The 25,563-nt window shown below is 47.4% G+C and overlaps 1 protein-coding gene across 14 annotated transcripts in view; it reads left to right on the top strand.

The window, feature by feature from the left end:
• The window catches only part of LOC119389290 (serine/arginine repetitive matrix protein 2), a 351,568-nt gene that overhangs the window by 90,269 nt on the left and 235,736 nt on the right, over positions 1 to 25,563 (top strand). The window contains exon 1 of one of the 14 annotated variants that reach the window (XM_049414385.1): positions 8,081 to 8,315. The exons of the other annotated variants lie outside the window; for them this stretch is intronic. Within the exon in view, the coding sequence (XP_049270342.1) occupies positions 8,155 to 8,315 (161 nt within the window). The 5' untranslated portion in view covers positions 8,081 to 8,154. Of the gene's footprint in view, positions 1 to 8,080; positions 8,316 to 25,563 lie in introns of those variants that run through there. 14 annotated transcript variants of the gene reach the window in all.

A 25,563-nucleotide genomic window follows, 5' to 3' on the forward strand; every position in this document is an offset into this window, starting at 1 on the left:
TCTAGCACGCCGCCTCCATCAAAATGCGACCGCTGCGGCTGGGATCGAACTAGGGAACTTCGGTCAGCAGCCGAGTACCGTAACCGGTGTACCATCGCGGTTGACTGGCTACGCTCGTAAAGACTCCGCACACCGCGATCGACGTGTTCCTTGAAAGACGAAGTAGTAACGCTGTCTTCGGGTGACTATGCGAGACATAAACAGTGAAATATATTCCTCAGTTGGCAACAGAGAAGAATCGGAAACATATATCCACCATTCATAATGGATCCCCTTCTCGCAGTGCCAAACCAGGATGCTTTTTCATATCCTTCGTCGGTGCCTCAAACTTAGCTGCTGGCATTCGCTAAAATTCAGTATTTTATGCACGACCAGCTAAACAGTCGTATTCGTGACACATTTTTTTATCCGCGATCAACGACCGCAAATTACTTCGAATGTTCGCGACAGCAAAGACAGTGTGCATTTTCTGTTGTAATACTACGGCTAATGCGGTATTTTTTCTAACTATCTAAACTATACTTCTACAGATAGAACTAATTTTTGTCATATTTCAGCGTGACGTCACTGTCATATCTTTAATTGTCCGAATGTGGAAAGCATATGTTGAATTTGCCACCGCCAACCTTCGCGGTGGCAAATTCAACATATTCAACAGGTAGCGGCTGTATCGTCCAAATTTCGATTTATTCGAAGCTATTATTTATTTATTTATTTTTGCGCTCGTTATAGCGCGAACGCACAGTTTTTTTATTCATTTCGAGGGGCGGTCGCGGCTCCGAAGCGACCACGCCTGATACCGCTCTTGAGCCACCAGTAGTGTAGCGCCATCTAGGGCCCTGTGAACAAGACGCCACAAACCGCGGACAGAAGTTCGCCGCTTCCGGAGGCGCCGTAAGTCCACCTATAATACTTCTAACACCGTGGCCGCGTCGTCTGCTTTCGGCTTTCCGCGTCGTCTGCGTCTGCCGCGGGACGCTTCGAGCTGCTTGCTTTTGGCTCCGCGTTTTTCACGCTAGAAGTGCGCACGTCGTCCGTGTCGTTGCCAGGCATGGTTCCAGCAGTCAGTAGAGCGTTTTAGTCTGTCCGGCATTAAAGGGACTGTCTACCGTCCTTCATCGCTTTTCTGTTTTGTACCGCATTCGAAAGCATACCGTCTGAAGTGTCCAACCTTGCAGCGGTTTCTCTGGAAAGTGAGTAGAAAATTTTAAAACAGAATTTTTCGATCTGCGTTCGGTCTTCTTCCATTGGTGTGAATACGCCCCACAACACTGGTTGGTGGACGCGATGACGATTGTAGTGTCGGTAAAACTTAAAACCGAAAGCACATGTCATTTCTGTAGGATTTCTTTTATTTCTCTGAACACTAATGCAATGAATGTAACAGTCGTTTTAAGCGCACCATCGGTTTAATGAAGCCTTATTATATGATTACAGAACACTCGTTTTGCTATGATTGCAGTCTATGCGTTTATTTTAGCACTGCTGCCGCAATCTTCCCACAGACGTTTCTGTAACGGTCTTTCAGGCAAACGATGTAACGAAACTCCTGTACTGATGTAGCGATTTTAAATGCATGCCTTCACAGCGCAGCACGCGCGAGACATCCTAAGGACAGTGCAGCGTAACGGTACAACCAGCGCGGGATGTTGAAGCTGACGAACTCGAAAGCGGCGGCGTCGGCAGCGCCGCCAGGCGTCTTTTTGGGCGCGTGAGATAAGAAAATACAGCAAAAATTACTTTTTGACGCAATCGAAAGCTGTTTCAAGAGCGGAAAATACACTCTCAAGTTCTACATGTTTGTTTTTAAGCAAAATAAGTCCACCTGCGTGGATAGTCTGTCACACCTATAGATTGCGGGAATTGCGATCACTTTGCTGTTGGGTGACGCTAGCGGTCATTCTTTCACGGTTTTCAACATCAGATTAAAATTATAATTCTTTTTTTATGGGACGAAAGCGCGCTCGTTGCCGCCGATGTGACGAACGATCTTCTCAATTTCACCACAATCAAAAAAATTTTTCCGAGCGGTAGACAGTCCCTTTAAAAAAAGCGTCGCGTAAAACCAAATAAAGTGTCCCCAAGCTGGCGCCAGGTCCAAGTGGCGCCAGCTATGGAGGATTAGAAACAACTAACAAACGCGCAATCTATGTCCTCCGAGCATCCGGAAGAGCCCACCTCGACTCGCTAAGCCTACAGCATCGATTATTTGACTACGGCTCTCAAAAACAAGGCCGAATTGGCACGAATACTTCGCTGTCGAAGCTTAAGGACATGAATCTAAAGCAAATGGAAGCAGCAGTTCGGAGCTTACACGCGACAGAGCGCACGGCGGCCACTTGATAGATTCGAGGTGGACGACAACCGCTTTTAGCAGTGCGGCCATGTTTTTCGGAGGCTCGCCGGTGAAGCTTGCCGTGCAAGGAGGCTATGGTAGCTATGGTTGGACAGCTCTCGCGCGGGCGGCGACGGCGGACGTTCTGCGGCACCGCGCCGTTGCGGCAGGCTTGCCGCTAGCGTGAGCGGGCCGACCATTTGCGTTGAATAAATAGTTTATTGTTGCACGGCCGGACTGGAAAGCAGCGCGAGAACGCTAGCGCGCCTTTCTAGTCCGGCCGTGGTTGTTTAGCCACCGGACTGCTTATTTTTGTGGACAGAATCAACGCCTCCTATACTTTGAGATGCCTGGCACGTCGGCCGCTATCCTATTGTTCGCCCGCGGCCACCGTGTTTTACGGGATTGCCGCGAGGCGGCGCCAGCTTCTGACACTACGCTCCGCCGGCTCCGCCACAGAAAGTCACTGCGCCAGTCGCTCTGTGGAGCTTCGCAGCGCTCAACTTTGTGAAAATTTTTTGCTTCAGGGTGTGTAGGGCTTAGCAGAGTGAAAATAATGTCAAAAACGAAAATAAAAAGTCAATAAAGTGGAACTACAATACCACAATGTTTATTCACTGCAGCAAAAGGCCAGGCTAAGCAATTCTCTGCCAAGAGCTGGCGCGTGCTGCAGATAACGCAATATCACAGAAATGTGATAATACGAATAGATATTCCTTCAACATAAAAGAGGAAATAACATCGATGCAAAGCAAGATCAACTACAGGTTCATGCACATAATGACCAGAAAATTGTAAACAAAAAAGGGAACATGTATATATTTTATCACGGAAGTAAGTATCACAGCTATACAAAATAGCAGCAGCTCAAGCTATGAAAAAAGAAAATTCGGCAGATCCCACGTACCGTGGGAATCGATGTTATGCGAAGCATGCGCAGGACGGTGACTGTGTCGCAATTTCTCACATTGAGCGAAATGTTGCGGAATGACGCTAGAGAAATGTGCAAATGATATACGGACACATATTTTGAAGAGACGCCCATGTATTATATAACCAGTTGTTTACAGCTGCTTAACGATGCCAACAGCAACATAGGTGTTACCAACACCAAACACATTAAGCTTATATGTAGTGCTTATATTCTTCAATATTAGATAGCGCGAATTCGAATAGCACAGTGAAGGAACACAGATGCACAAATCACTTCACTAAAAAAAAATCAAAGAACAGAACCAATATATGCCGTTCAGGGGCGTAGCCAGAAATTTTTTTCGGGGGGGGGGGGGGGGTTCAACCATACTTTATGTACGTTCGTGCGCGCGTTTGTATGTGTGTGTATATATATACGCAAGCAAAACTGAAAAATTTCAGGGGGGGTTTGACCCCCCCCCCCCCCCTTGGCTACGCCCCTGATGCCGTTTCAAAGCTTCAGTACTTTACGTGACAGCGGCTTGCTGTGATACATTTTAGCCATTGCATTTCTGTCACTTATGTCTAATGCATGGTTTGAAAATAGGGGCTTCATAAATTTTTTGCATATTGCTTTCACAAAAGCCTCTCTCTGGTCATCATTGCAGCTTTTACATTTCAACACAGGCAAGCCTGTGCACTGACACTGTGCTGCAAACACTGCTCCATTGGTTTCAGAAGGGCTTTTCTGTCTGACAGCATTATCTCCACGTATTTCTTCAGTCCATAAAGAACTGTAATGAGTTCTTGTGTCGGGTAGTAGAGGCCACCCCTGTCTTGGGGGGAAATCAACCCATCCACAGCAGAGTTTCCTTTTGCTTTCCTAACTAAAGACACAGTTCTCACACGCACTTCTTCCGCTCACTGCGCGAGCTGTGTAGCCCCCAACAAGTGCTATATGGCTGTCATATCGGGAGTCGGCAAAAAAGGGCTTCGATGACAAGCAAACTTCTCGCAGCGTTTGTTGCGTGCCCCTCACTTCCACGAACAGCCCGGGAAGAGTAGTAGGAAGTAGAGCTGTTGACGTTGCTTCTGTCGGATGATGCGACTATTCCTGTCTTCAAAATTTTTTCTAGTCCAGAAACAGCACTTCTCACATCCATGACGTCATTGCAACGGCAAACAATGATTCTATCGGATCGCTTGAGAATTTCCTTGTGAGCAAACGTGATGTCGCACTCATTCAGCAGAAACTGTATGCATTGCACGTTGGAAACTGTGGTGAAAACTAGGGCATGGCTGAGAAAATTTTCGGGTGAACTAGCTTTCTTTAGCATGTCGAGGTACTCGAGAAAGACGAGCTCCAGCCAGTGAAGTCTGGGACCTTCTGCGTCTGAAAACTGCCTGGTGTCCGGGTTGTTCTGGTGAATATGCTGCTCACAGTTGCTCACATCCATTAGAACGAACCACCTGTGCATGTTCGTCATAATTCTCCACTGTAGGTGCAACATTTGCAAACTTGGTATCACATGTGTGCCCTGCTTGGTCCTTCAAGAAGCTCAGAGCAGCTGTTACAGGTGGTGAAAAAATCTGTATTGCTGTTCTCACACCCATCTGCGCCACTGCGCGGGCGCTCGCCATGCCGGTAGGGTGGCTAGAATTCTAGCCACCCTAATGCCGGCAAGGCGCACGATAGTGTCAGAACACAGCGCCGCGCCGCGGCGGTGGCGCGCATAAAGGGGAGAGGGTCGCGCGGAGGAATCTGCGCTGGCGCAGGCGTTGACAGAATAGACGTCAGACTCTGCCCAGGCGGCGCTGCGAAAAACACCGCCACCAGCGCCCTCATCGCAGCCCTGGCACAAACTGGGTAGTGCAAAGAGAGCCGTCCGCAAGCGAATGTGCATAGGCCACAATATATCCCTCCTCTTTCGTTGGTGTCGAGGCGCTTCCTGAAAATCAAGGACCTGGAAAGCTTCTTCCGCCAATCCACGCTTCAGAAACAAAGGAAACTATCAAAGCGAACTGCGAGTACAATGCAAAATAAGTTTTAGTTATTCCCGCGCGCTGCAACTCGCAAACAAGCGAGCATCACACGACATCGAATTCGAGGCAAGCCCTCTGACATCCGTTCTCTAGCGCCTAAATGCGTTAAAATCGGGTATATACGTAATGCCACAGCGATAAAGTTCATACACGATCAATTTACTTAGCTATGCATCTTACGATCAGTGGTACAAAACTCCGTTCATCAGGGACGAAAGGGCCGGCGATTTTCGCCTTTGCAGTTGCATTCTCCGTAAATTCATCTCTCACTTCCTGTGCATTGGACTGTTTTATTACGCATCCCCAAATGGTCTCTTGATGGTCGTCTTCCGTTTGTGTGTACTGCAAATGGGGATACGTGCGTCCACTTTCGCGGGGTACAACCAAAGGCAAAACCGTGGCCTCCGAGATAGCTAAGGCAACCGCGGAGGACACGGGCGAAACAAACCTGAAGGTGGTCACGACCAACATTCTGCGATTTACTTGTATGGCGCACGTGTTAGCCATTTAGAACCAGAACTCTGAGCTTTCAAAACGTACGTCCGCGATGATGTGTTGTGACGACCAACTCGTCGCGGTGTGCGTATCACGCGTCTTCAGACTGCCTCTAGCTGCTCACTTCGTGTTACACGACAAGCACCGCGGTCAGAGCCTCTGCTGAGCTTCATAGTCAAGGTTACCACGGTTCTCTATCAGGGCTACGCAGAACAACAGCAGAGCAACATTATCACACTTTCTCGTGCGACCGGCTGTGGAGAACGCGGGTACTTCGCTTACCGAACACGCTCGCAACATCCCATATTCAGCGCTCTCGCCTTTCTTCTTCGTACGACAACTATGGAAATCGGTAAAACTGAACGTTGTTATTCAGTCTTTTACGTCCGTGGCAATTCACAACGCAACAGTGCGTCTTTTGCGGCGTTTCGTGCGGAGGGGGCTCGTCTGCTGCTGTTTTCGCCGTCGTTCTGGCGAGTGATCCGGCAAGCACTTCACGACGGTACGGTGGCGCGTCCGACTAGCGGAGAGCAATTCACAGCTTTCGTTCTGTGTGTTAAATGCGCAAACACACGCGATATTAAGCTCAAACGTTGTTTCGCACTGGCTAGTTGCACCTGGTCCCATAGCAAACTGTGCGAGGGAGTCATGCACTACTCAATACTTCTCCGACAGGTGGCGCCACACGTCTTGGAAACTCCAGAGTCTGACGTCTATAGAAGCGCCTGTCCTCTCTGTTCTTAGCAGCTGCAGCATGGCCCAAGCGTGCGTCTCCGGCCGCCGCCTCGTCGCTGTTCGAAGCGGCGTCGATTTCATAATCGCTGGTTTGCAGAGGATTCCCCGTACCTCAGTAGTAAAGACGATAGTCTTTCTTGGGATACGCAGTAATTTTGGTCTTTCTGTGTCGCACGATTCAGCCACCCGGCCAAAGTTTAAGCACTTGCTGAGCGCCCAGCCATCTTGAACTGGTAGCTGCGTTCATACTTGTCAACATTGTCGATCAAAAAGCAAATATTACGCATATCTGAGGCGCAACATCAATACGTAAGTATATTAGGCGGTGTGTTCCTTTATTAGAAAATACATACAGTAAAACCTCGGTGATACGAATCTCGCGGGGTTACCAAAAATATTCGTATGATCCGAAATTCGTATCACTAGAAAACATGGAAAATTAGTATGCGACAAAAGAAAGTTGGCATACGTTTTGATTCAGTGTTTCTCAGGGCCGCAGCGACGTCATGAACAGCTCCGAATGATTGCCATTAAAGTTTTTAGACGTCAACGATCATACTTGTACTCGTAAATATACGGTGCATGCGCGCTTGTGTAATTAACGAGCCAGATGTGTTGTGCCCCGTGACCGCCCCTTCCGATACCTACTACGCTTTTCTGCATGACAACAAAGTACTGCGGCGAAAGTGACTTAAGAATCGCTTTGCACACGAGAGGCCAAGCTCATTCGCTAAGACCGCCCGCTTCGTCTCTTGGGGTCTTCATCCACCTTTAATGGGACTTCATGACGGACCCGCAGCCTCAGTTTGAGTCTTGTTTCATAGAACGTCTGATTGCGGGATCCTCTAGCGGGCCCGGGTCGGGTCTGGTCATGAACAAGCGCGCCCTGGATTAGTTTAGTAATGAACGCCCGGGCCCGGGCTTGAAACGACGGGCCCGGGCCGGGCTCGGTACGGTCAAGTACACCCGGGCCCGGGCTGGGCTCGGGCTGGGTACGGTCAAGTACGCCCGGGCCCGGGCCGGGCTTGGAACCACGGGTCCGGGCTGGGCTCGGGCTTCGTAAAGCGGGCCCGGGCCGGGCCCGGGCCGGAAAATGCGGCCCGTGCAGTGCTCTAGTTCGAGCTGCATTACGGACAATCCTTGTGGTTTCAACTTTAAACAGTGGAAAACGTCGTCGAGCGTTTTTTCGTGGCCTCCCCGATGAGCTCCGGCAGCGCGCAGCAACGGATCGCGGAGGCCACGATTTTTAAAACTTATTGCTGGATCTGCACGCTGCGACCTTTCATTTTCCGCTTCTGGCTACCCGGGGGCTGTCAGTGCTAGCCAGCATAATACGCTTGAAAGATGCTGGTGTCGGCATCGGTCGTCATCAGAAAGCAATATTTTTAAATCTTGACCCGAAGCGGGTGTTGTACGGGGATGCACCAGAAATCGGGTTGAATATAAATACTGCGACATCGTAACCGCAACAGACGATATGTGGTGTACTGAATGGCTAGCGAGGCGCGCGTTTCGGGTTTGTTCACAACACGCGCGAACCCTGGCGGTATGACCCCTTGACGCGGCAGCTGCTGTTTCGTCACGTGCCACGTACTGCACCCACGACGACGACGAAGACGACGCTCTCCTGGAGGATGCTGTCCTTTCCGCCGATGGACGACGAGGACGAAGAAGGGCTGGTCGTCTCGACGCCCGAGTCTAGCCCCAGGGTCCAGCCGAGCCGCTTTGTGCCCGTCGAGCCGCAGATGCCCAACCGCGCCGGTGTCAAGCCCTTCTCCATCTCCAAGAGGACCAGGTACACGCCGCCGGCGGCCGTTCATTATTTGCGGTCCTTTGCGCGCAGCTGGGGAGCGCACTTGCGCGAGTCGTATGCGTGGCCTGTTTGCGCGGTTCCCGTTCATCCCGAGAGGGCGCCCGCTCCGCGTAGGCCGCGCGCGCGCTCCTCGATCGATCCTTCCTCCGCCATTTCCGCGATCCCGGCAGGCTCCGCGGCGCCAACCGGGCCGGAGGACAGCAGGTGAGCGTCGCTGGCGCGTCCATCTTTTTGGTGCAAGGGTGTTCGTGCCGCCCGTTATGTGTTGCATGTGCCGGCCACTGAATGCGCATGGAAGCAATAAATGTGCTGGAGCGCAACTGCAGGAACACGCGAAAAGAAAAGAAATTAATGCCACCTTGTGTTCTCTGACATTGTGTGCCTAATTTTTGGGATTGTAAAATGCCCGGTAGTGCCGCGGATTTTGCAAAATCGATGGTTTATGTTTTTGGCATCATTTCCCTGATGTTAATTGTGTTTGAGATGAGAGTTGAAAAATAGTTTTATGTGATGTTGAGGAAAAACTGGGAGCACCTTGCAGTGCGCTCCAAGTGAGATGGAGCCTGTAAGCAACGAGTTGCATGTAACCTTGGTGGTTCTGTAGTTTATTGAATTATCTCTTTTTGTGGATCAATTACACTCTACTGCCTAGAAGAGTGCAATGCCTGCATTTATGCCACATTTTTTGTGCAGCCATGCTGACATTACATTGCTAGTCCACGGCCGCTGGATAAAAAGCGCGCGGTACGGCCTGCCGCGTCGGGCGCCTTTCTATGGGAGAGCGCGTGTTGGCCCTAGTTGCAGTTGCGGCCGCTGCGGCGCGACGGGGCGGGGAAGGGGAAACGGGTGCCGGCGGCTCCGTTGGGGCAGCAGCCGCAGCAAATTAGTTTGTGGTGGTCGCAACAGCGATCTCACTCAGCTGTTCCAAGCGGTTTTTTTTTCCATCTCATCTATCGCAGTCACGACATATCATGCATTCAGTTGAGTCCGTTCGTGTAATCTGATTAAATAGCCACTTAAGTTTCCGTGTACGTGCCGAGCTCCTGGCACTTTTTTTTTCCAGGACTAACTTTTTGCTTTGTGTCTGAAAGAATATTCCACAATGCGTGTAGCAACATTATATGGCGCTGAATGTGTGAAAAAGTGGTTGTTATATATATGTGCGTGTAATGAATGCATCGTTTGTTATTTTAGCATATTGATTTCCGTGACATTTCTTCAGCACCTTTCTGAAAATGCTTGACAGGTATTTATTTGAAACATCTGGCAAACACGTTCATGTTCTTTATACACAGGAAGTGCATGTAAAAACATACGTTGAATCTTTTTCATGATGTCTGATACATGATACTGTGCCAAAAAGTAATTCAGCTTCGGATGCTTGATACTAACGGATTCTACAAATATAGTGACGCACTCCTCGTAACTTTGTTGAAAAGGCTGCGGAATTATATATTCATTAGAAGTGACGACCACATGACGGAGACTGCCAGAAGACAATCACGTTCGTGTGCAACGAAGATTCACCAGTGCCTGTACAGCGGCTAATGTCAAAGGACCAAAACGAAAGGTTTTATGGTCTGCACAGACTGGAAGTAGACATGGGAAGCCAAAATTTGGGCTCACAAGCTGGAGGCATAACAAAATAATAAAAAATAAGAAGAAAACAGAGACGAGTATAAGGAAAGCGTTTACCTCCGCCCTCCCCCCCCCCCCTTTTTTGTTGTTTTTTACCGTATAGCTGTCAAAAGCGACACACCTTAACTTTGTCCCTGTGAGTCGCTCGCAATGTGTGTGCTGGCTGCCACGTATATTTGTTTGAAATGAAATCTTGTCGTCGCCCACCAGCCGCTTTTATGCACTTTTTTGTCTCCGCATGTTTTGCTGAGGTAAGTTTGAGTCTGTGACCCGTACCGCTAATGACCACAGACAACCCAACTCTCTGAATAAAGGGAGTACACGTGCTTTTCACGGCAACCAACATCAGTACCACATGGCATTGCGGGGCAACGCACGCCACCGCAGCGCGACAGCGTTCGGAAACAACCGGAATCGATGACAAAGGTGCCGCGGCCTGAAAGGTGGGAACTAAAAAAAAAACGAGAGATAAGAGAAAACGGGAAGGTGGTGTCACGGCCGCTGGATTTCAACGACGTTCGCAACAAGCCGCCGTTTGCAGCTGGCAGGGATGAGCCCTGAATTGATAATAAATAAAATAACTTCTCACATTTTGTCCAGATTTTATGTTCACTGTTCAATTCATTACACGATCATGAAAACGGCGTAAGGGGAAGAAACAGAACTACTGAAAAGCGCAGGAATGCAAGCAGTTGTGTTTGTGTGTTTTTCAGCCTTTTCATCACTCTTTCCATCTGACCGTTTTCATATTATTTAATCCATAACAGCTCGCCCAATTGTCAGTATTGAAGATGTAGTCACTGAAATTTCAAAGTGACTCGAATCTCCTTCTATGAGATGGTCGCACATATGATAAGCAATATTTCATGGCAGTTGCATGCGATACCGTACCGTATGTGTACTATAAACATGTTTGGAGGAAGGAAGAAGTTTATCTTATTTCGTGTCAAATAAACAGTGGCCGCTGCAGTTTCTGAGATCACTTTTTTTAAATGAAATGATTAAATCTATATCAACATACTCAGAGCCAAAATAAAGAATTTCGATGCATTAAGAAAAGTGCAGCGCCTCCAGGTTGGTTAGTTGTGGTCTTCTAGGATACCAGAAAAATATGCCCACGCGATTACTTCCGCAAAAAGCGATCGGTGCGCGAAGTTGCTTCTTTGGCAAGGCAAGAACAAAAATTCCCAAGCGCTGCAAGAATGAACAAGAAATATTGGTAATTAACTGATGTGCACACGCTAGATAAATTTTAGAAGAGGATTTCGGGCGTCACATGAAGACACACGCGCCCAAGCATAACTGCCGCAAGCGCGCTGCGCATGTGATCTGCGGGCGTCCGCGAAACCCGTCCCCGCCCGGTGGCGCCGTGGCGGTGCTCCGGGAAACTAGGCCCGTCACGCCGGTTTCGGAGCACGCGGCAGGCCGTACCCGTGCGCTTTTTATCCAGCGGCCGTGGCTAGTCTAACTGAACCAGGTGTGGCCTCGACAGCCACTTCTCTGTTGGGTCCACCACCTGCAAAGTGTTACGCTTCAAGCATAACCATTGCAGCAATGCACATTAGAATGCTGCCTTTTCCACCACATCAAGTAAAGGAATTGCAAGTGAAAATGTGTCAGCAGCCCTAGAGGAGTATCCAGGCATGAATTTTATTATTTTACCTCTGTAATTGTTAATGACAATTAAGAGCAAAATAAAAGAAGACGGAGGCTTCAAGAGAGAGCTTGCCTGAGTTGCTGCCCTGCGGAAGACAGTTGTAATCCGTTACATTCAATAACCCCTCAAATGATTTTTTTGGTGGCAGTAATTAGTTGCTCTAATCAGTTACATTTTTTGTGGGAGTAACTGTAACTGGTTAGTTTTTGTGTAACCTGCACAAGTTTGGAGTTGATGGAAAAAAAATTTCTGTTTGCCTGGCAAAGAAGACAATTTTGTTGTTCCATCGGCTGGCCCTGTGAGGGCTCTTTTGTTGCACCAACTTGCTGCATGCAATATGGGAGACTGTATTGCCACCACTGGTGCCCCTGTAGCAGTGACATCTGTGGTGGCCTTGTGATAGCCAACCACTTCAGTCACGGCATGCCAAGACTATTCCAAGAACAAGGGCTGAATTTCCACTGTTGCGGGGCTTTGCACACAAGCCTGCTATCTCAACTCCACATGAGCCGATTGTTTGCTTGAGTGGGCAGTCTCCAAGGTATCACGTGTGCCATTTTTGTTTGTCAGTAGTTGGAAAGGACACACAGGAAGGAACCTAAAAGAAGCACTTCATTATTGAGGGTGGGTAGCTTGCATATGTATGAGCATCACAAGAAGGCAAGATATCACCACCAGGAAGGAACAGTCAAATGACCCACTCAGAAGTCTTGTCAAGTGCTAAAAGCTCATTTTCGATGGCGACGAGCACTGACACACGAGGCCTTGTCGAGATTCACCGATCTCGCCGTGCTGTCTGTGGCACCACAGAGTGTGGATTGCAGTGGCAATCCCAGAAGTGGCATCCTCTTGGTCACACGATATTTGTCCCTTTGGTATCATTCTCGGTCCTTTTTCTGTATGTGCTGTAATCTTCATGAACATTGCATCATGAGCTAGAATGCCAGCAAATGATAAGAGATTTTCGATAGTTGACATTCATATGGAATCGAATAATCCTTAAGAGTATGCACAGCTCATTGTAAGGATTGTAAAGTCAAGGATTTGACGAAAACTCGTCTGGCGAGGAAAAATCATGGTCGAAAAAAACGTGCACTCGCCAACTAAAATAAAACAACAGAATTAACGTTTCGGCGCCCAGTACGGGTGCCTTGTTCACAATGAACGAATGCATGGTGGTCTTTATTATACGAGGGTCGTTCAATAAAGATTTCCCCTGACTCACTTCTAGTTATAGCAGGATATTGAAACTGCGCATGTGCAATGGCATAAGTCACTGTAGGTCACGTGCCGATGTGTAACTCTAAACTAATGACGGTTTTTCTTTTAGAGGTGCTGAAGTGGTGTGAGGTGTGATAATGGATGCAGTGGAATACAGAGCAGCCGTCAAGTTCCTGTACTTGAAAGGCAGCACTCCAAGGGAGACGTTCGATGAGATAAAAGAGGTTTATGGGGAGGATTCCCCATCATAAGATGTAGTGAAGAACTGGCATCGTCAATTCAAATAGGATCTGATTTCGGTGGAAGCGGCTCCGATTGCAGGGTGACCTCACTCCGCTGTCGATGAACACACCATCCAGTAAGTGGAGGCCACCATTTTGGAAAATCGCCACGTTACCGTTCGAGACCTAGCCCAACATGTCAAGATTAGTGTGGGGTCCATGGAAAAAAACATTCAGGACCATCTTCATATTCGTAAAGTATCCGCTCGCTGGGTTCCCCGGCTGCTCACACCTTTCCAAAAGCAGGAACGAGTCGAATGCTCCCAGGCTCTTTCGACCATGTGCCATGGAAACCATCAGGACTTTTTCAATAGACTGATTACACAGGATGAATGCTGGGTCCATCACTATGATCCGGAGACTAAAGTCCAGTCGACGCAATGGAAGCACTTGGTCTCACCGCCTCCAAAGAAGGCACACACCCAGCCCTCGGCTGGCAAGGTCATGCTCACAGTCTTTTGGGACCAGCACGGAGTAGTCTTGATGGATTTCCTAGCAAAGGGTGCCATGATTACTGGGGCATACTATGCTTCACTGCTGTGGAAATTGCGGGAGGCCTTCAAAAGCCAGAGACGTGGCATGCTCACCAAAGGTGTCCGCCTTCTGCAAGACAATGCCCCAGTTCACAACTCGCATGTTGATGGAAGCACGCTCCTGCGGCTTTAAAATGCTACCGCATTCCCCTTATTCACCCGACCTCGCAACATCGGACTTCCACCTCTTTCCAACAATGAAGTCATATTTGAAGGGCAAGCATTTTCCAGATGATGAGACTCTGATTTCTGAAGTCACAACATGGCTTTTGCAGCAACCTGTCGACTCCTACAAGCAAGGTGTTTACAGTTGCATAAAAAGATGGGAGAAGTGTGCGTCCCTGGCTGGCACCTATGTAGAAAAGGACTAATAAATCTGCAAACTTTCGTTGCTCTCCATCCCCAGGAAGTGGGTGAGGGGAAATCTTTATTGAACGCCCCTCGTATATGCGTCGAAAAGTGCAACGCGCTTGCGTATAGACGGTTTCGCCAGCGCTTGCCGTTCTCTGGCAACGTTGTGCGTTGACCGGAAACTCGCCCTAGAAAACTTCCTGTTTACCTTGTTTTAGCGTGGTTTTAGCCTGCGTTGCTGGCCGCGGCTGTTCGTGTTTCGATTTTTTCTGCTGATAGAATTATCCCGATGAAGCGCTCGCGACTCGGGCACTGCCCTGTAGTGCCAGGATGCAGTCTGCGATACGGAGCTAATTTGCTATCGCAAGTCAAAACGTTCTGTTTCCCGAGAGATGAAGGCAGAAAGAGCACCTGCTGGATTGCAGCGATCAAGCGAGAAAACTGGATTCCCATAAAAAGCGCGTAGATTTGTTCTGCCCACTTTATGAAAGGCAAGTAAAGTTCAAAGCATACTCTAATGGCACAGAGGCGATGCTGAGACGTTAGTCGAAGGTTTCCAATTAAAAAGAACACGTCGAACGCCATCATCTTCCATCCGTGGCATATAAGTACGCTGATGCCTGAAGTGGATAGCAAGATGTGAAAGCTGGCTAACGCAGAAAATCCACCTTAAAGGTGTTTCCTGAAGTTGGAACCTCATCAGTGATGTGTACTGTTCGAAGCAACACGCGGGGCACCAAAGCAGCCGCGCTCAACATGAATTCCCGCACAGTGTACGTCGCGGTGCCCATGTTTTGTTGCCGTTGCGTTTGCATTTTATGAGAGCGATGCCTGCGAATGGGTTCGTATCAGTGAGAGCAAATGACTCATCACGTACCTGTCTTGTTGCCGCCAATCGACATCGTCCAACTCTAGCTAAATTATCTTTCGGTGTGAGTGTGCAGTATATGTAGGCGGGTTAACTTGAAAGTTGGATTCCTGAATACTGTACTCGTGAGTAAACTGTTGTAGTTCGCTTGACTCAGCCGCACCTGACGTCATCACATGAGTATATTCATCTATATTATCTCAGTCACACCGAAAACGTCGGATTGCTGGCGATTCCGACCGGTGCCGATCTCTATCAAGAGTGCCCGGCGTGACACAGGCGCAGTATTAAGCGTTTTATCGTGAGGTTGTGTGCCTAGACGAATATACATAAATATGTCCGCGGCTGTGATAAAAGGTAGGTTTTTGGCTCCTGTCGAAAAGCCGAATTAAACGACTTCTCTATTCTAATTGCACGACTTCTCTATCCAGCGGATCCTCACGGCTGCAGTTTCTGCTTGTACCCCTCCCGTGCGACGTCGTCGAGCCCCTTCATGTAGACGCTAGACATCGCTCTAAACACTTCTGAAGGAATGCGCCAGAAATAATAGATCAACAAACTCAAACACACCAGGAAATACAGCCGGGACCATTGAAAAGGTATTACCGGAAGTAGCGCACCGGAAGTCTTCTTGGGCAGGCTGTTCGGTGCACGCCAGTTTGTTTACAAACAGCGAAACCGTCTATACCTCAGGGAGTGGACCCCATGTCCGATTTATTGTGTTAGTAGTAGATTGTATGAAAAAAGATCAGATGAGCCGGCAATATGATAACTTTTTCTCTTTTTCGATGATGGAAGCCGATTGCCAATCAAGACAGTGTCCAGTTTTTTCACAATGCTCTGCCAGGGCGTTCAAAATCGTGTGCCTTTTGGCTACGTCATTACGGTGCTGCTGCAGTCTTCTTTTAAAGTTTCCAGTCTCGCCTATGTAGCATGCCTGGCAATCTTGGCACGGAATTTTGTAGACGACGCCAGGGTATCTTTCCTTCTCAAGGCGGTCTTTGACTCGAACGAGTTGTGGTTTCAGCTTGCTTGAGGGGATGTCGTAATCTTGGAATATTCTTGAAAGGGACTCGCCCACGCCTCGTGCACAGGGGAGTGCAGCCCGCTTCTTCGTTGTCGTTGCCCTGGCAGAGGGGTCAGCTGCGCGCCTTTCTTCAGTTTTTATAAAACGACTGGGGTAGCCATTGCCGATCAAGTCCTGCGTCCCTCTCTCCAACTCAGCTCTCTGTGAGTCGAAAGTAGAACACAATCGGTGTGCGCGGTTAAACAGTGCCGATGCAACAGATCGTTTTTGACCAATGGGATGAGCCGAATCGAAGTGGAGATATTTCCCTGTATTCGTAGGCTTTCAATAAACGCTTGTTGAAAGGCCGGATGCAGTACGTGCGACGTCAACGTCCAGGAAAGCCAAGCGACCGTTGACTTCTTCTTCAACGGTGAACTCAGTTGTGCTCTGGAATGAGTTCAGGTGTTCCAGAAAAGGGAAGACATCTTCACGGCGGATAATAAAAAACAATCGTCTATGTACCACAGGAATAATTTCGGTGCAGGCTGGACCGTTGCGAGGGCTTTTTCTTCAAGGGCTTCCAATGCGATATTGGCACAAGACGCTGACACCGACACTCCCATTGCTGTTCCGAACACTTGCTTGTAGAATGATGTAGATGATGATGATTGAAGCATGGCATATCGAGAATAGTGGTAGTGCATGCATGAGCCAACCGTCGATTAACTTGCATTAAGATGAAATCAAATGTCTTAACAGTTATCTTCCACGTAGACCACCGCGCGTGCCAGATTGATAGGTTCGCCTGTTGCATGGGCATGCGCAGATAAGTTTTCGTGCCTTCTTTCTTTTCAGCCGTTGTGCGTCTCTTCAGTTGTTAGTCGGCGTTTGTGGTGTCCTGACTTCTTTCTTGTGTCTGTGTTTGCACGCGCTGTCTTTTTAGAATGAATACTTACCAACTAGCTCAGCTCTCTGTTATTCTAAACCTATTTGTCATAGCATTCTTTTCATATACCACACCACTGCTAGTATATGCAGTTTATAATTTTCTTATTTATTTATTTCACAATACTGTCAACTCTCTTGCAAGAGTCCTTACAGAGAGGGCAACGTAATAAAAACAGAAAAGAACATCATTCACAATACACAAATACCGGTTACATCAAGGTCAAGCGGTACACTCGCACAGATAGTCTTCCAAGGCCTGTTCAAATTTGGACAAATCGTTCTGTTTGACAACACACATCGGCGATTCATTCCATATTTCAATTACGTCCGGAAAGAAGGAGTATCTGAACCTATCGGTGTGAGTGTCCTGTTGTGGTTCCTTCTGGAGCTCTGTTTACCTGGTGGCAGTAAGTGTACTTCCTTGTTAATATTTACTTGACCATTTATTATATGAAATAATAGCTTCAGACGATTCTTCCGCCTGCGCGTTTCTAACAGATGCAGGTTAGAAGAAGGAAGCGTTTCCGTGACTGACTCTGTCCCTCGATACCGGGAGCATATAAATCGCACGGCGTACCTCTGAATTCTTTCTAATTGTTTCTTTAGATAATTTTGATGAGGGCTCCACACCACCGACACGTACTCAAGAACTGGCCTCACAAAGGTTTTGTACGCAGTAAGTTTCACATCGGGTGTTGCACCCTCTAGTTTTTTTTCGCGTATGCCTTTGAACAAACATTGTTTATGTTTTTGTTCCAGGATAAATGTTGCGATATCGTTAATCCTAGATATTTAAATTGAGCAGTATTTATTAAGCACTTATCTCCAATGGTATATGAAAACGAAAGACGGTACTTCTTTGTACTAATATGTGTGTATGTAGATCTAGAATAATTAATTTTCATATTCCATTTCTTGCACCATTCGCTCAACGCCTGTAAAGATCTGTTAATTTTAACTTGGTCCTCCTTGTTTCATACTGTAGAATAAAATAAACAGTCATGCGCGAACAGTTTCACTTTTACACCTGGCTCCATGATAGCAGAAATGTCATTGATATACACCGAAAATAGATCCCTGCGGTATGAATCGGAGACATGACCATCCATTCTTACCTTCTGGTTGCGATCGGTTAAGTATGCTTTAATCCAATTTATAACAGTGGTATTAAGTCCAACTGTTTCCAGCTTGTAAATCAACTTATTGTGGGGCACCTTATCGAAGGCTTTGGCAAAATCTATGGCTATTACATCGACCTGCTCCCTGGTATCAGTTGCCTTAGCAAAATTGTGAATTGTCTGTATGAGTTGTGTGATTGTAGAGAGGCCCGTTCTGAATCCATGCTGGTGGGGATAAAGTAAAGAGTTATTTTCCAAGTAGCAAATGATATGCTTAGCTATGATATGTTCCAAAAGTTTACAAGAGATGGATGTAAGGGATATAGGCCGGTAATTATTCACCTTCGTTCGGATTCCTCCTTTAAACACTGGAATTACTACCGCACTGTACCAGTCTTGTGGCAGGGAATGAGTTTTCAGAGATTTTTGAAATATAAGTGTCAAGTAATGCGACGCCCATTCAGCATACCTTCGAAGAAACTGGGTCGGTGTATCATCTGGTCCGTTCGCTTTTTTCGCATTTAAATTTAATAACAGCTCAAATACGCCCTCTCGGCTTATCTCGACATCATCCATTTGGCTACGCGCTGCACATTCCGAATTTACGTCGACGTCATCATGGTTCGCGGTGAATACAGACTGAAAGAAGTGGTTGAAGTGATCTGCAATATCTTTTTTATTTATCAGTACTTGATTCTCTTTTCTTATTTCCTGTACCTCTTCCTTCCTATCACTGAAGTATCGCCGAAACTTCTGCGGTGACGTTCTAAGGAAGCGGCTAAGCGTGTCACCAAAGAAGTTTTTTTAGAAGAATGCAGTGCTTGCTTTAACTCAGCTCGAAGTCGAGAAACCCGGGCAGACCTATTTTTCTGTTTACGCAGCCTTTTGATTTTTCTTTTCTTGTGAATTATATCCCTGGTTATCCAGGGGTTTCAGTGCTTTGTTTTTTTTTTTTTTATGCGCGTCGGGATATAGCTGTCCACACAGTGCTGTACGATTAACTTAAAGTGTTGCCACAACTCTTCTACTGTTTTAATATCGAAATCGACTACAAAGTCTTCAAGCGCCAACTCCAGATAATCAAGGACGGAAACGTCATCCGCGCGCACATAATCCTTAAGGCGTACAGGAATGTAGGGCCTTAAACAATCATTGGCTCTTACTGCAACAGTAACAACAACCATCTTATGGTCAGAAATACCATCTTCAACGTTAACAGTATGTGCGCTTATTTTATCTGACATAAACACCAGATCCAACAATGACCGCGATGTTGGCGTTGTTCTTGTGTCTTCTTGCACAACTTGGTTTAGGTTATGCGTGAACATAACTTCTAATAATTTTCCTGCTCCAGACGAATCTGAGCCAACAGAACATGGGTTTTGCCAATCTCTGTAAGGAAGGTTGAAATCGCCGGTCATTATTAGTTTTGTGTTTGCTTTGACATTGGCACACAGAAAGGCACAAATTTTTTCCAGGAACTCAGGTGAGGCAGAGGGTGGGCGATACACTGCTCCGACAACGTAAACAACACCGTGAAAGTTAATCTTACACCAAACTGTTTCAGGAATATCACAATCAATCAGCACAGCGGATACAGTATCTTTTACTACAATACCAACACCCCCACCACGTGTGTCCCTGTCTTTCCTAAACAGTCTATAGCCGGGAGGAATAATGCAGTCATTAGATATATTTTCATGCAACCATGTTTCTGTTATTACAACAACATGTGGGCTTTGTGACAGGAGCAGAAATTCCAGTTGTGTAGTCTTATTCACAATACTTTGCACATTCGAGCTTAAAAGGCGTAGCTATCTCTGCGTGGATGGGCCCGAGCTCCTGCCTGCTGTATCACCAGTGTTGCTTGACTGATGGTGTTGTTTTCTTTTATCAGCCGTACGTTTCTTGTGGCATAGTTTGTAGTTTACTCCTTCACGTGTTATTGTGCAAAAAATCAAAGTATCAAGGGATTCCGGCTTTAAGCATGCCATGCGCTGTTGCATCACACATCCTGCTGCGCTAAAGCTTCTTGCACTGCTCGTGCTAGCCGCAGGGGCGCACCACATCTGCCTTGCAGATTGCAAAGGCGTCGGCAGTCGTCGTTGTTAACTTCCACCACTGGAGCAAATCTAGGATGCTTTTGTGGACCTCTGCAGAATCAGCATAGCTGTCATCCCTTCAAATCTCTCGTTTCCGAACGTCGTGCCAATCATCAATATCATATATAAAATTCCCCTTTGAGGGCTTCTCCTTGCACTTTTCAGCAGTGTATGTTATGCAGTTTGCACCGTGCTCGTTCTTTCCACATTATAGTGGTTTACGCCTTCCCAGCGATGTTGTACTGCTAGAAGGTGGCCATTGGACTACGCGGGTGGGACTGGCAGGAGGTGGACGGCAGGAGGTAACAAAGGCGCGACTAAGCTACTTGACACTTACTGATTGGATGCATATGGTTCGAGGTGAGGGCACATCACCCGGCATGGAATTTGTAACCGTCTTTTTTTAAAGCCAGGTATATTGTCAAGTGAATATGCTTTGCCCCACGCCTTGTTTAATGGACCTATGCTATTCCTGCACATTCCAACGCTGTTGCAGCAGTATCGTGTAGCTCTCGCAGTATATAGCGCACTATATAGGACCTCAAATACGCGGCCCACGGACCTCTCGCTAGCAGCCCCCGGCCCACACATGACTGTCTTCATCCCATCTTTTAAAAATTTTCTCATAAGTATGTTCTTGAGATAGGCAGGCATGACAGGTCGAAAGCATATTTTTCATGAGGCACCCTCTGCGGTCACCATGTGTTGACACATAACCGCTTTAAAAAAAGAGCTCTATATTTCAGAATCGCCGTCCAGATTTTAGTCGTTATGGGTATCCATATGTTGTTGGAATCCTGCTGCCAAATCCCCTTCAGAAATGATCCTGTATATGAGATATGGGAAAGGTCAGCTGTGAAATGGCAACGTTAGTTGACATTTTTAAAACCTGTTCCCCCCTGCCACGCTCCTGCCTTCGTCCTAGCCCTTGGGGGGTAAATTTTCATGAATGCGGCCCGTTAGCCAAGAAGAGATTGAAGCCCCTGATGTAGCGGAACAAGACGAAAGCTTGGACGTTAACACTGTAAGCACACGAAGCAGGCTGTGCATGTCCATCTCGCGTCACATGACCACTGGGAGCCGTGACGGAGCACCGGAACAAGAATGTGCCTTTATAGGGATTCTGTGTATGAAGACTCCGTGCAGTCCTTTTGTTTTAGCGGGGGGCTCTGACTTTCAAGAACGTTTCCCCACTTTGGAGCTCTGTGATCACTCTAGCGATGGTATCTCATAGGTATAGTTTTATTATGTTACATTTATTACTGCGATTACAGAGTAACATTTGGGATATAAAACAATAACTAAAGCAAATAAAGCACAGAATAGCGAGATGTTAACCATATAGAGGCGCCTGGTCTACTTACTTTTATCTCACCCGTTTCATATAAATCAAGTAGCCCCATATGCAAGAAGCAAAAGAAGCTCAGTACTTGTCCCTCGTAAAACTTCTCCACATAGCTTACCCCACATAAAAAAAGCGTTTTTTTGAGATAAAATGTGGGCATATAGCTATGCACAACATATATATACAAATTTAAAGGGACACTGAAAAGAAAAATGATTTTTTTATTATCAGTAAATTACTCTTTTACAATTCCAAAAGCACCACGCTCGTCGCGACAAGACTCTTGGTAAGCGAGAAAATGCGGATGACGATGCCACCTTCAAGTTCACACAGCAAACACCGTGACGTCATAGATTCTGATGGCATCAAGTGGGCCTTGTTATGACTGGCAGTCAGTGGCGATGCGCTGACCATGAGAATCTGCGGGCGAGGCGTTCTCACACTGCTAGAACACCTGCATCCTTCCACAAAACGGAATTTCTGGGACGACGAGTGACCAACAATGGGCAGAATCTCGGCCTCAAAGTCTGGGACGGCAAAGCCGGAGACAATGGGCCACCTGGGCTTGGCTTGGTTCGCTGCCGAAGCCACCTGACGGGTATGTTTGGACGGGAGTCTCCGCAAACCTTTTTCTGCCCTTCGGGGAGGAACTGCAGGAGCAAGCACGTTCTGCCTTCGGGGAAAGAACTGCAGGAGCAAGCACGTTCTGCCTTCGGGGAAAGAACTGCAGGAGCAAGCACGTTCTGCCTTCGGGGAAAGAATCGTAGGAGCAAGCACGTTCTGCCTTCGCGGAAAGAATCGGAGGGGCAAGCACGAGGAACCTGTTGTCCTGCTTCCCCCACCTGCGTGCCGTCAACCGCCGGACCCTTGCTGCTTCAAGTGTGCAACGACCCCTCAGCGACAGTGAAATGGACTGTGCCATGGTGGGAGGTGTCGTGTGTGTGATTGGTGGTCATCAAGAAGGAGGAGCAAAACTGAGGGGTTAAAACGACGGTGCTGAGTGAGAAATGGGGCTCTGAGCCCTCGGTAACAGGCTCATCCAATTCGCTCGTCACTGAACTCTTTCCTTGTAACGATGTAATTGAGTGTACGAAAAGCGCCAGTAAACTTGTTATTCTTTTCCCAACTTGCTAGCATCAGTTCCTCAGCCCGGAGGCTCGGCTACGCTACCAAACCGAGTCCGGGTACGACGCTGCCCTATCGTAGCAACAACCTGGTTGCCGAGAAGGGACGGATCAAAATATACCAGGCACGACAGCCTATGTAGTTTCTAATCGGTAAAAATGAAGTACATTGACGTCTGAGGTCAATGAAGTACATAGGCTTAACTTACCAAGTCTCTGGAAATTTCGTTGAGCCAATGTTCTCAAAATACGATGAATACAATTCGAAATCCACGACGTCACACGCGGAGATTTCGGTACGAAATTTAAAAATGGAACTTGGACCTTGATTTTTTCCTTTATTAACGAACTTATGATGGTGAAATTATATTGATATTTGGGTTCTGAGAATACACGTTATCAGTCTAAACCGATTCAGTGTTTCACTTTAGTGTCTCTTTAAGAACTGAGCAAAGTCCAAGCCGGCCCGACCCGAGCTCACCACCTCAAACCCGGGCCCAACCCTAAGCCCGGAGCTTCAGGCCCGAGCCCGCCCTGAAAACTGCTTTACCAGGCCCGGCACGGGCCGGGCCAGGCCCAAGTTTCCGGGTAGGCCCGAGCCCGTGCAGTGCTCTAATGTACATCATCATCGTCATCATCAGCCTGTCTACGCCCACTGCAGGGCAAAGGCCTCTCCCGCGGAGCCGAACCATGAGAGTGAAATAACTAGAAGAATAAGGATGGAATGGGGCTCATTCGGCAAGCATTATCAAATCATGAATGGTAGTCTACCACTATCTCTCAAGAGGAAGGTATATAACAGCTGCATCTTACCGGTACTTACCTACGGAGCAGAAACCTGGAGACTTACAAAGAGGGCTCAACTTATATTGAGGACGACACAGCGAGCGATGGAAAGGAAAATGATAGGTGTAGCCTTAAGTATAGTAGCTAAGTACCTAATTTTGTGTCAGTACCTAAGTATAGGTACTGACACAAAATTTCGCGGCCAAGATAGCCTGCTGGATCGATTCCCGTGTACGTGCGTGTACCATCTGCAAAATATCGGCAGCGAATAAAGCTTTGAAGGTATTTTATATGAATTTTGAAGTTCGCGAGCGCGATCCAGCGTAATAGGCCGCACCTAGTGCATTGACACCCTCGGAGGTGACCCGAGGTGACCCCCCTACTTCCCCTACGTAACCGTTGCAGCCGGTACTGGTTACGATGACGTCGTAGCCGCCATTTCTGTTTTGACGCGCTTCCCGACGAATCGCTCCTCGCCAGCGGGTCAAACATGAAGGGATTCGCCACGTCGAAAATTCCTTCGATCCCCGCCGCAAGAAAATCGTCACCATCACACGACGATGAGCCCGACGACGACAGACCGCGCGGAAATGCGTCACTGTTCTGTGTGCTCACGTGACCGAGCGTTTCACTCGCTAGGTGGTGATAGTTGCACCCGGCGGTTTGTCGTTTTAGGAGCTCTGTCAAACCGAAACTGAGGCTGTGTCGGTAATTAGGAGCTTGTATTTAATTATCTGTCGCGCGCTGCAGCAAACAATGTGCCGTGTTATGACTAACAGGCCCCCAGCAACACATTGCAGCAAAAAAACGCGGGGCGAAAATTTTTGTGTCAGGACTCCTTTAAGAGACAGGAAGAGAGCAGAGTGGGTCAGGGAACAAACGGGGGTTAAGGATATCATAGTTGAAATTAAGAAGAAGAAATGGATATGGGCCGGGCACGTAGCACGTCGGCAGGATAACCGGTGGTCATTAAGGGTAACTGACTGGATTCCAAGAGATGGCAAACGCGTGAGGGGGAGACAGAAAATTAGGTGGGTAGATGAGATAAAGGAGTTTGTAGGTATAACGTGGCAGCAGAAAGCACAGGACCGGGTTGATTGGCGGAACATGGGAGAGGCTCTAATGTACACTACGCCTCAAAGAGGTGGACCTCCTGGATGTAGAAGAGATGGCCAGCTATATCTCCGAATAGATCCTCACCTCTGCTAAAAAGTGCCTACCTCAGTCTAGCGCAAATAAAGTTAATTCAAAATCGTGGTGGAATGATGATTGTGAAATTGCAAAAAAAAACTCCAGAACAAAGCATGGAGCATTTTTGCTCGGTACCCAACTGTAGAAAACTTAGCACACTTGAAAAGCTGCAAAGCTAATGGCAGGCGTATAGCCAAAAGGGAAAGCTGGACACCCTGTGTATCCTCAATAAACACAGATGCCAGCAAGGTGGATAATAGGGTTCACAAAGGACAACACCCGAATCCTTTCCCTCTGGTGATACAATAGAAGAACAAGCAAATACTCTCGGCGAACACTTCGAGAAAGTATCAGGTTATTACGCCATAAAAGCATAGTTGAAAGTGTACCTCTGCATCCGAACAAGCCTTTATCAGATGGATACAATCAACCACTAACACTCCACGAACTGAAGCTTGCCCTACATTCTTGTGGAAGTTCAGCACCTGGTTCTGACACAATTACCTATGAAATGATAGAAAATCTCCCCGACGAAACCCTAAAGTGCTTTTTAGGCCTTTACAACGACACTTTTCGATACTGGCAACGTACCCTCTGCTTGGAAAGAGGCAGTAGTCCTTCCAGTCCCTAAACACGGCAAAGATCCTACCTCGGTGAATAGTTACAGACCTATGGCACTCACAAGCTGCCTACTCAAAGTGTTTGAAAAAATTATTAACTGCCGTTTAATCTATTACTTGGAATATAGTGGTCTATTTTGCCAATCTGGCTTCCCAAGAGCTAGGTCCACAACAGATAATCTTGTCCTCCTTGAGTCTCTCATATGTAGTGATACATAACCAAGACTGTCTGGATCTTGAGAAGGCATGTGGTACTGCCTGACGATACGGAATCCTCCAAGACTTATTGTCTTTTGGAATATGTGGTAGGTTGAGTAACATCTTGAGAGATTTCCTATCTGAAAGGCAGCTTTGTGTAAGAATAGGCAGTGTATTGTCGCACATATTTCTTAAAAAAAGGGAGTACCGCAAGGCATAGAGTTTCCTAAAATGACCTAG

Source organism: Rhipicephalus sanguineus, chromosome 4 (genome assembly GCF_013339695.2).
Source record: "Rhipicephalus sanguineus isolate Rsan-2018 chromosome 4, BIME_Rsan_1.4, whole genome shotgun sequence".
Classification (NCBI taxonomy): Eukaryota; Metazoa; Arthropoda; class Arachnida; order Ixodida; family Ixodidae; genus Rhipicephalus; species Rhipicephalus sanguineus.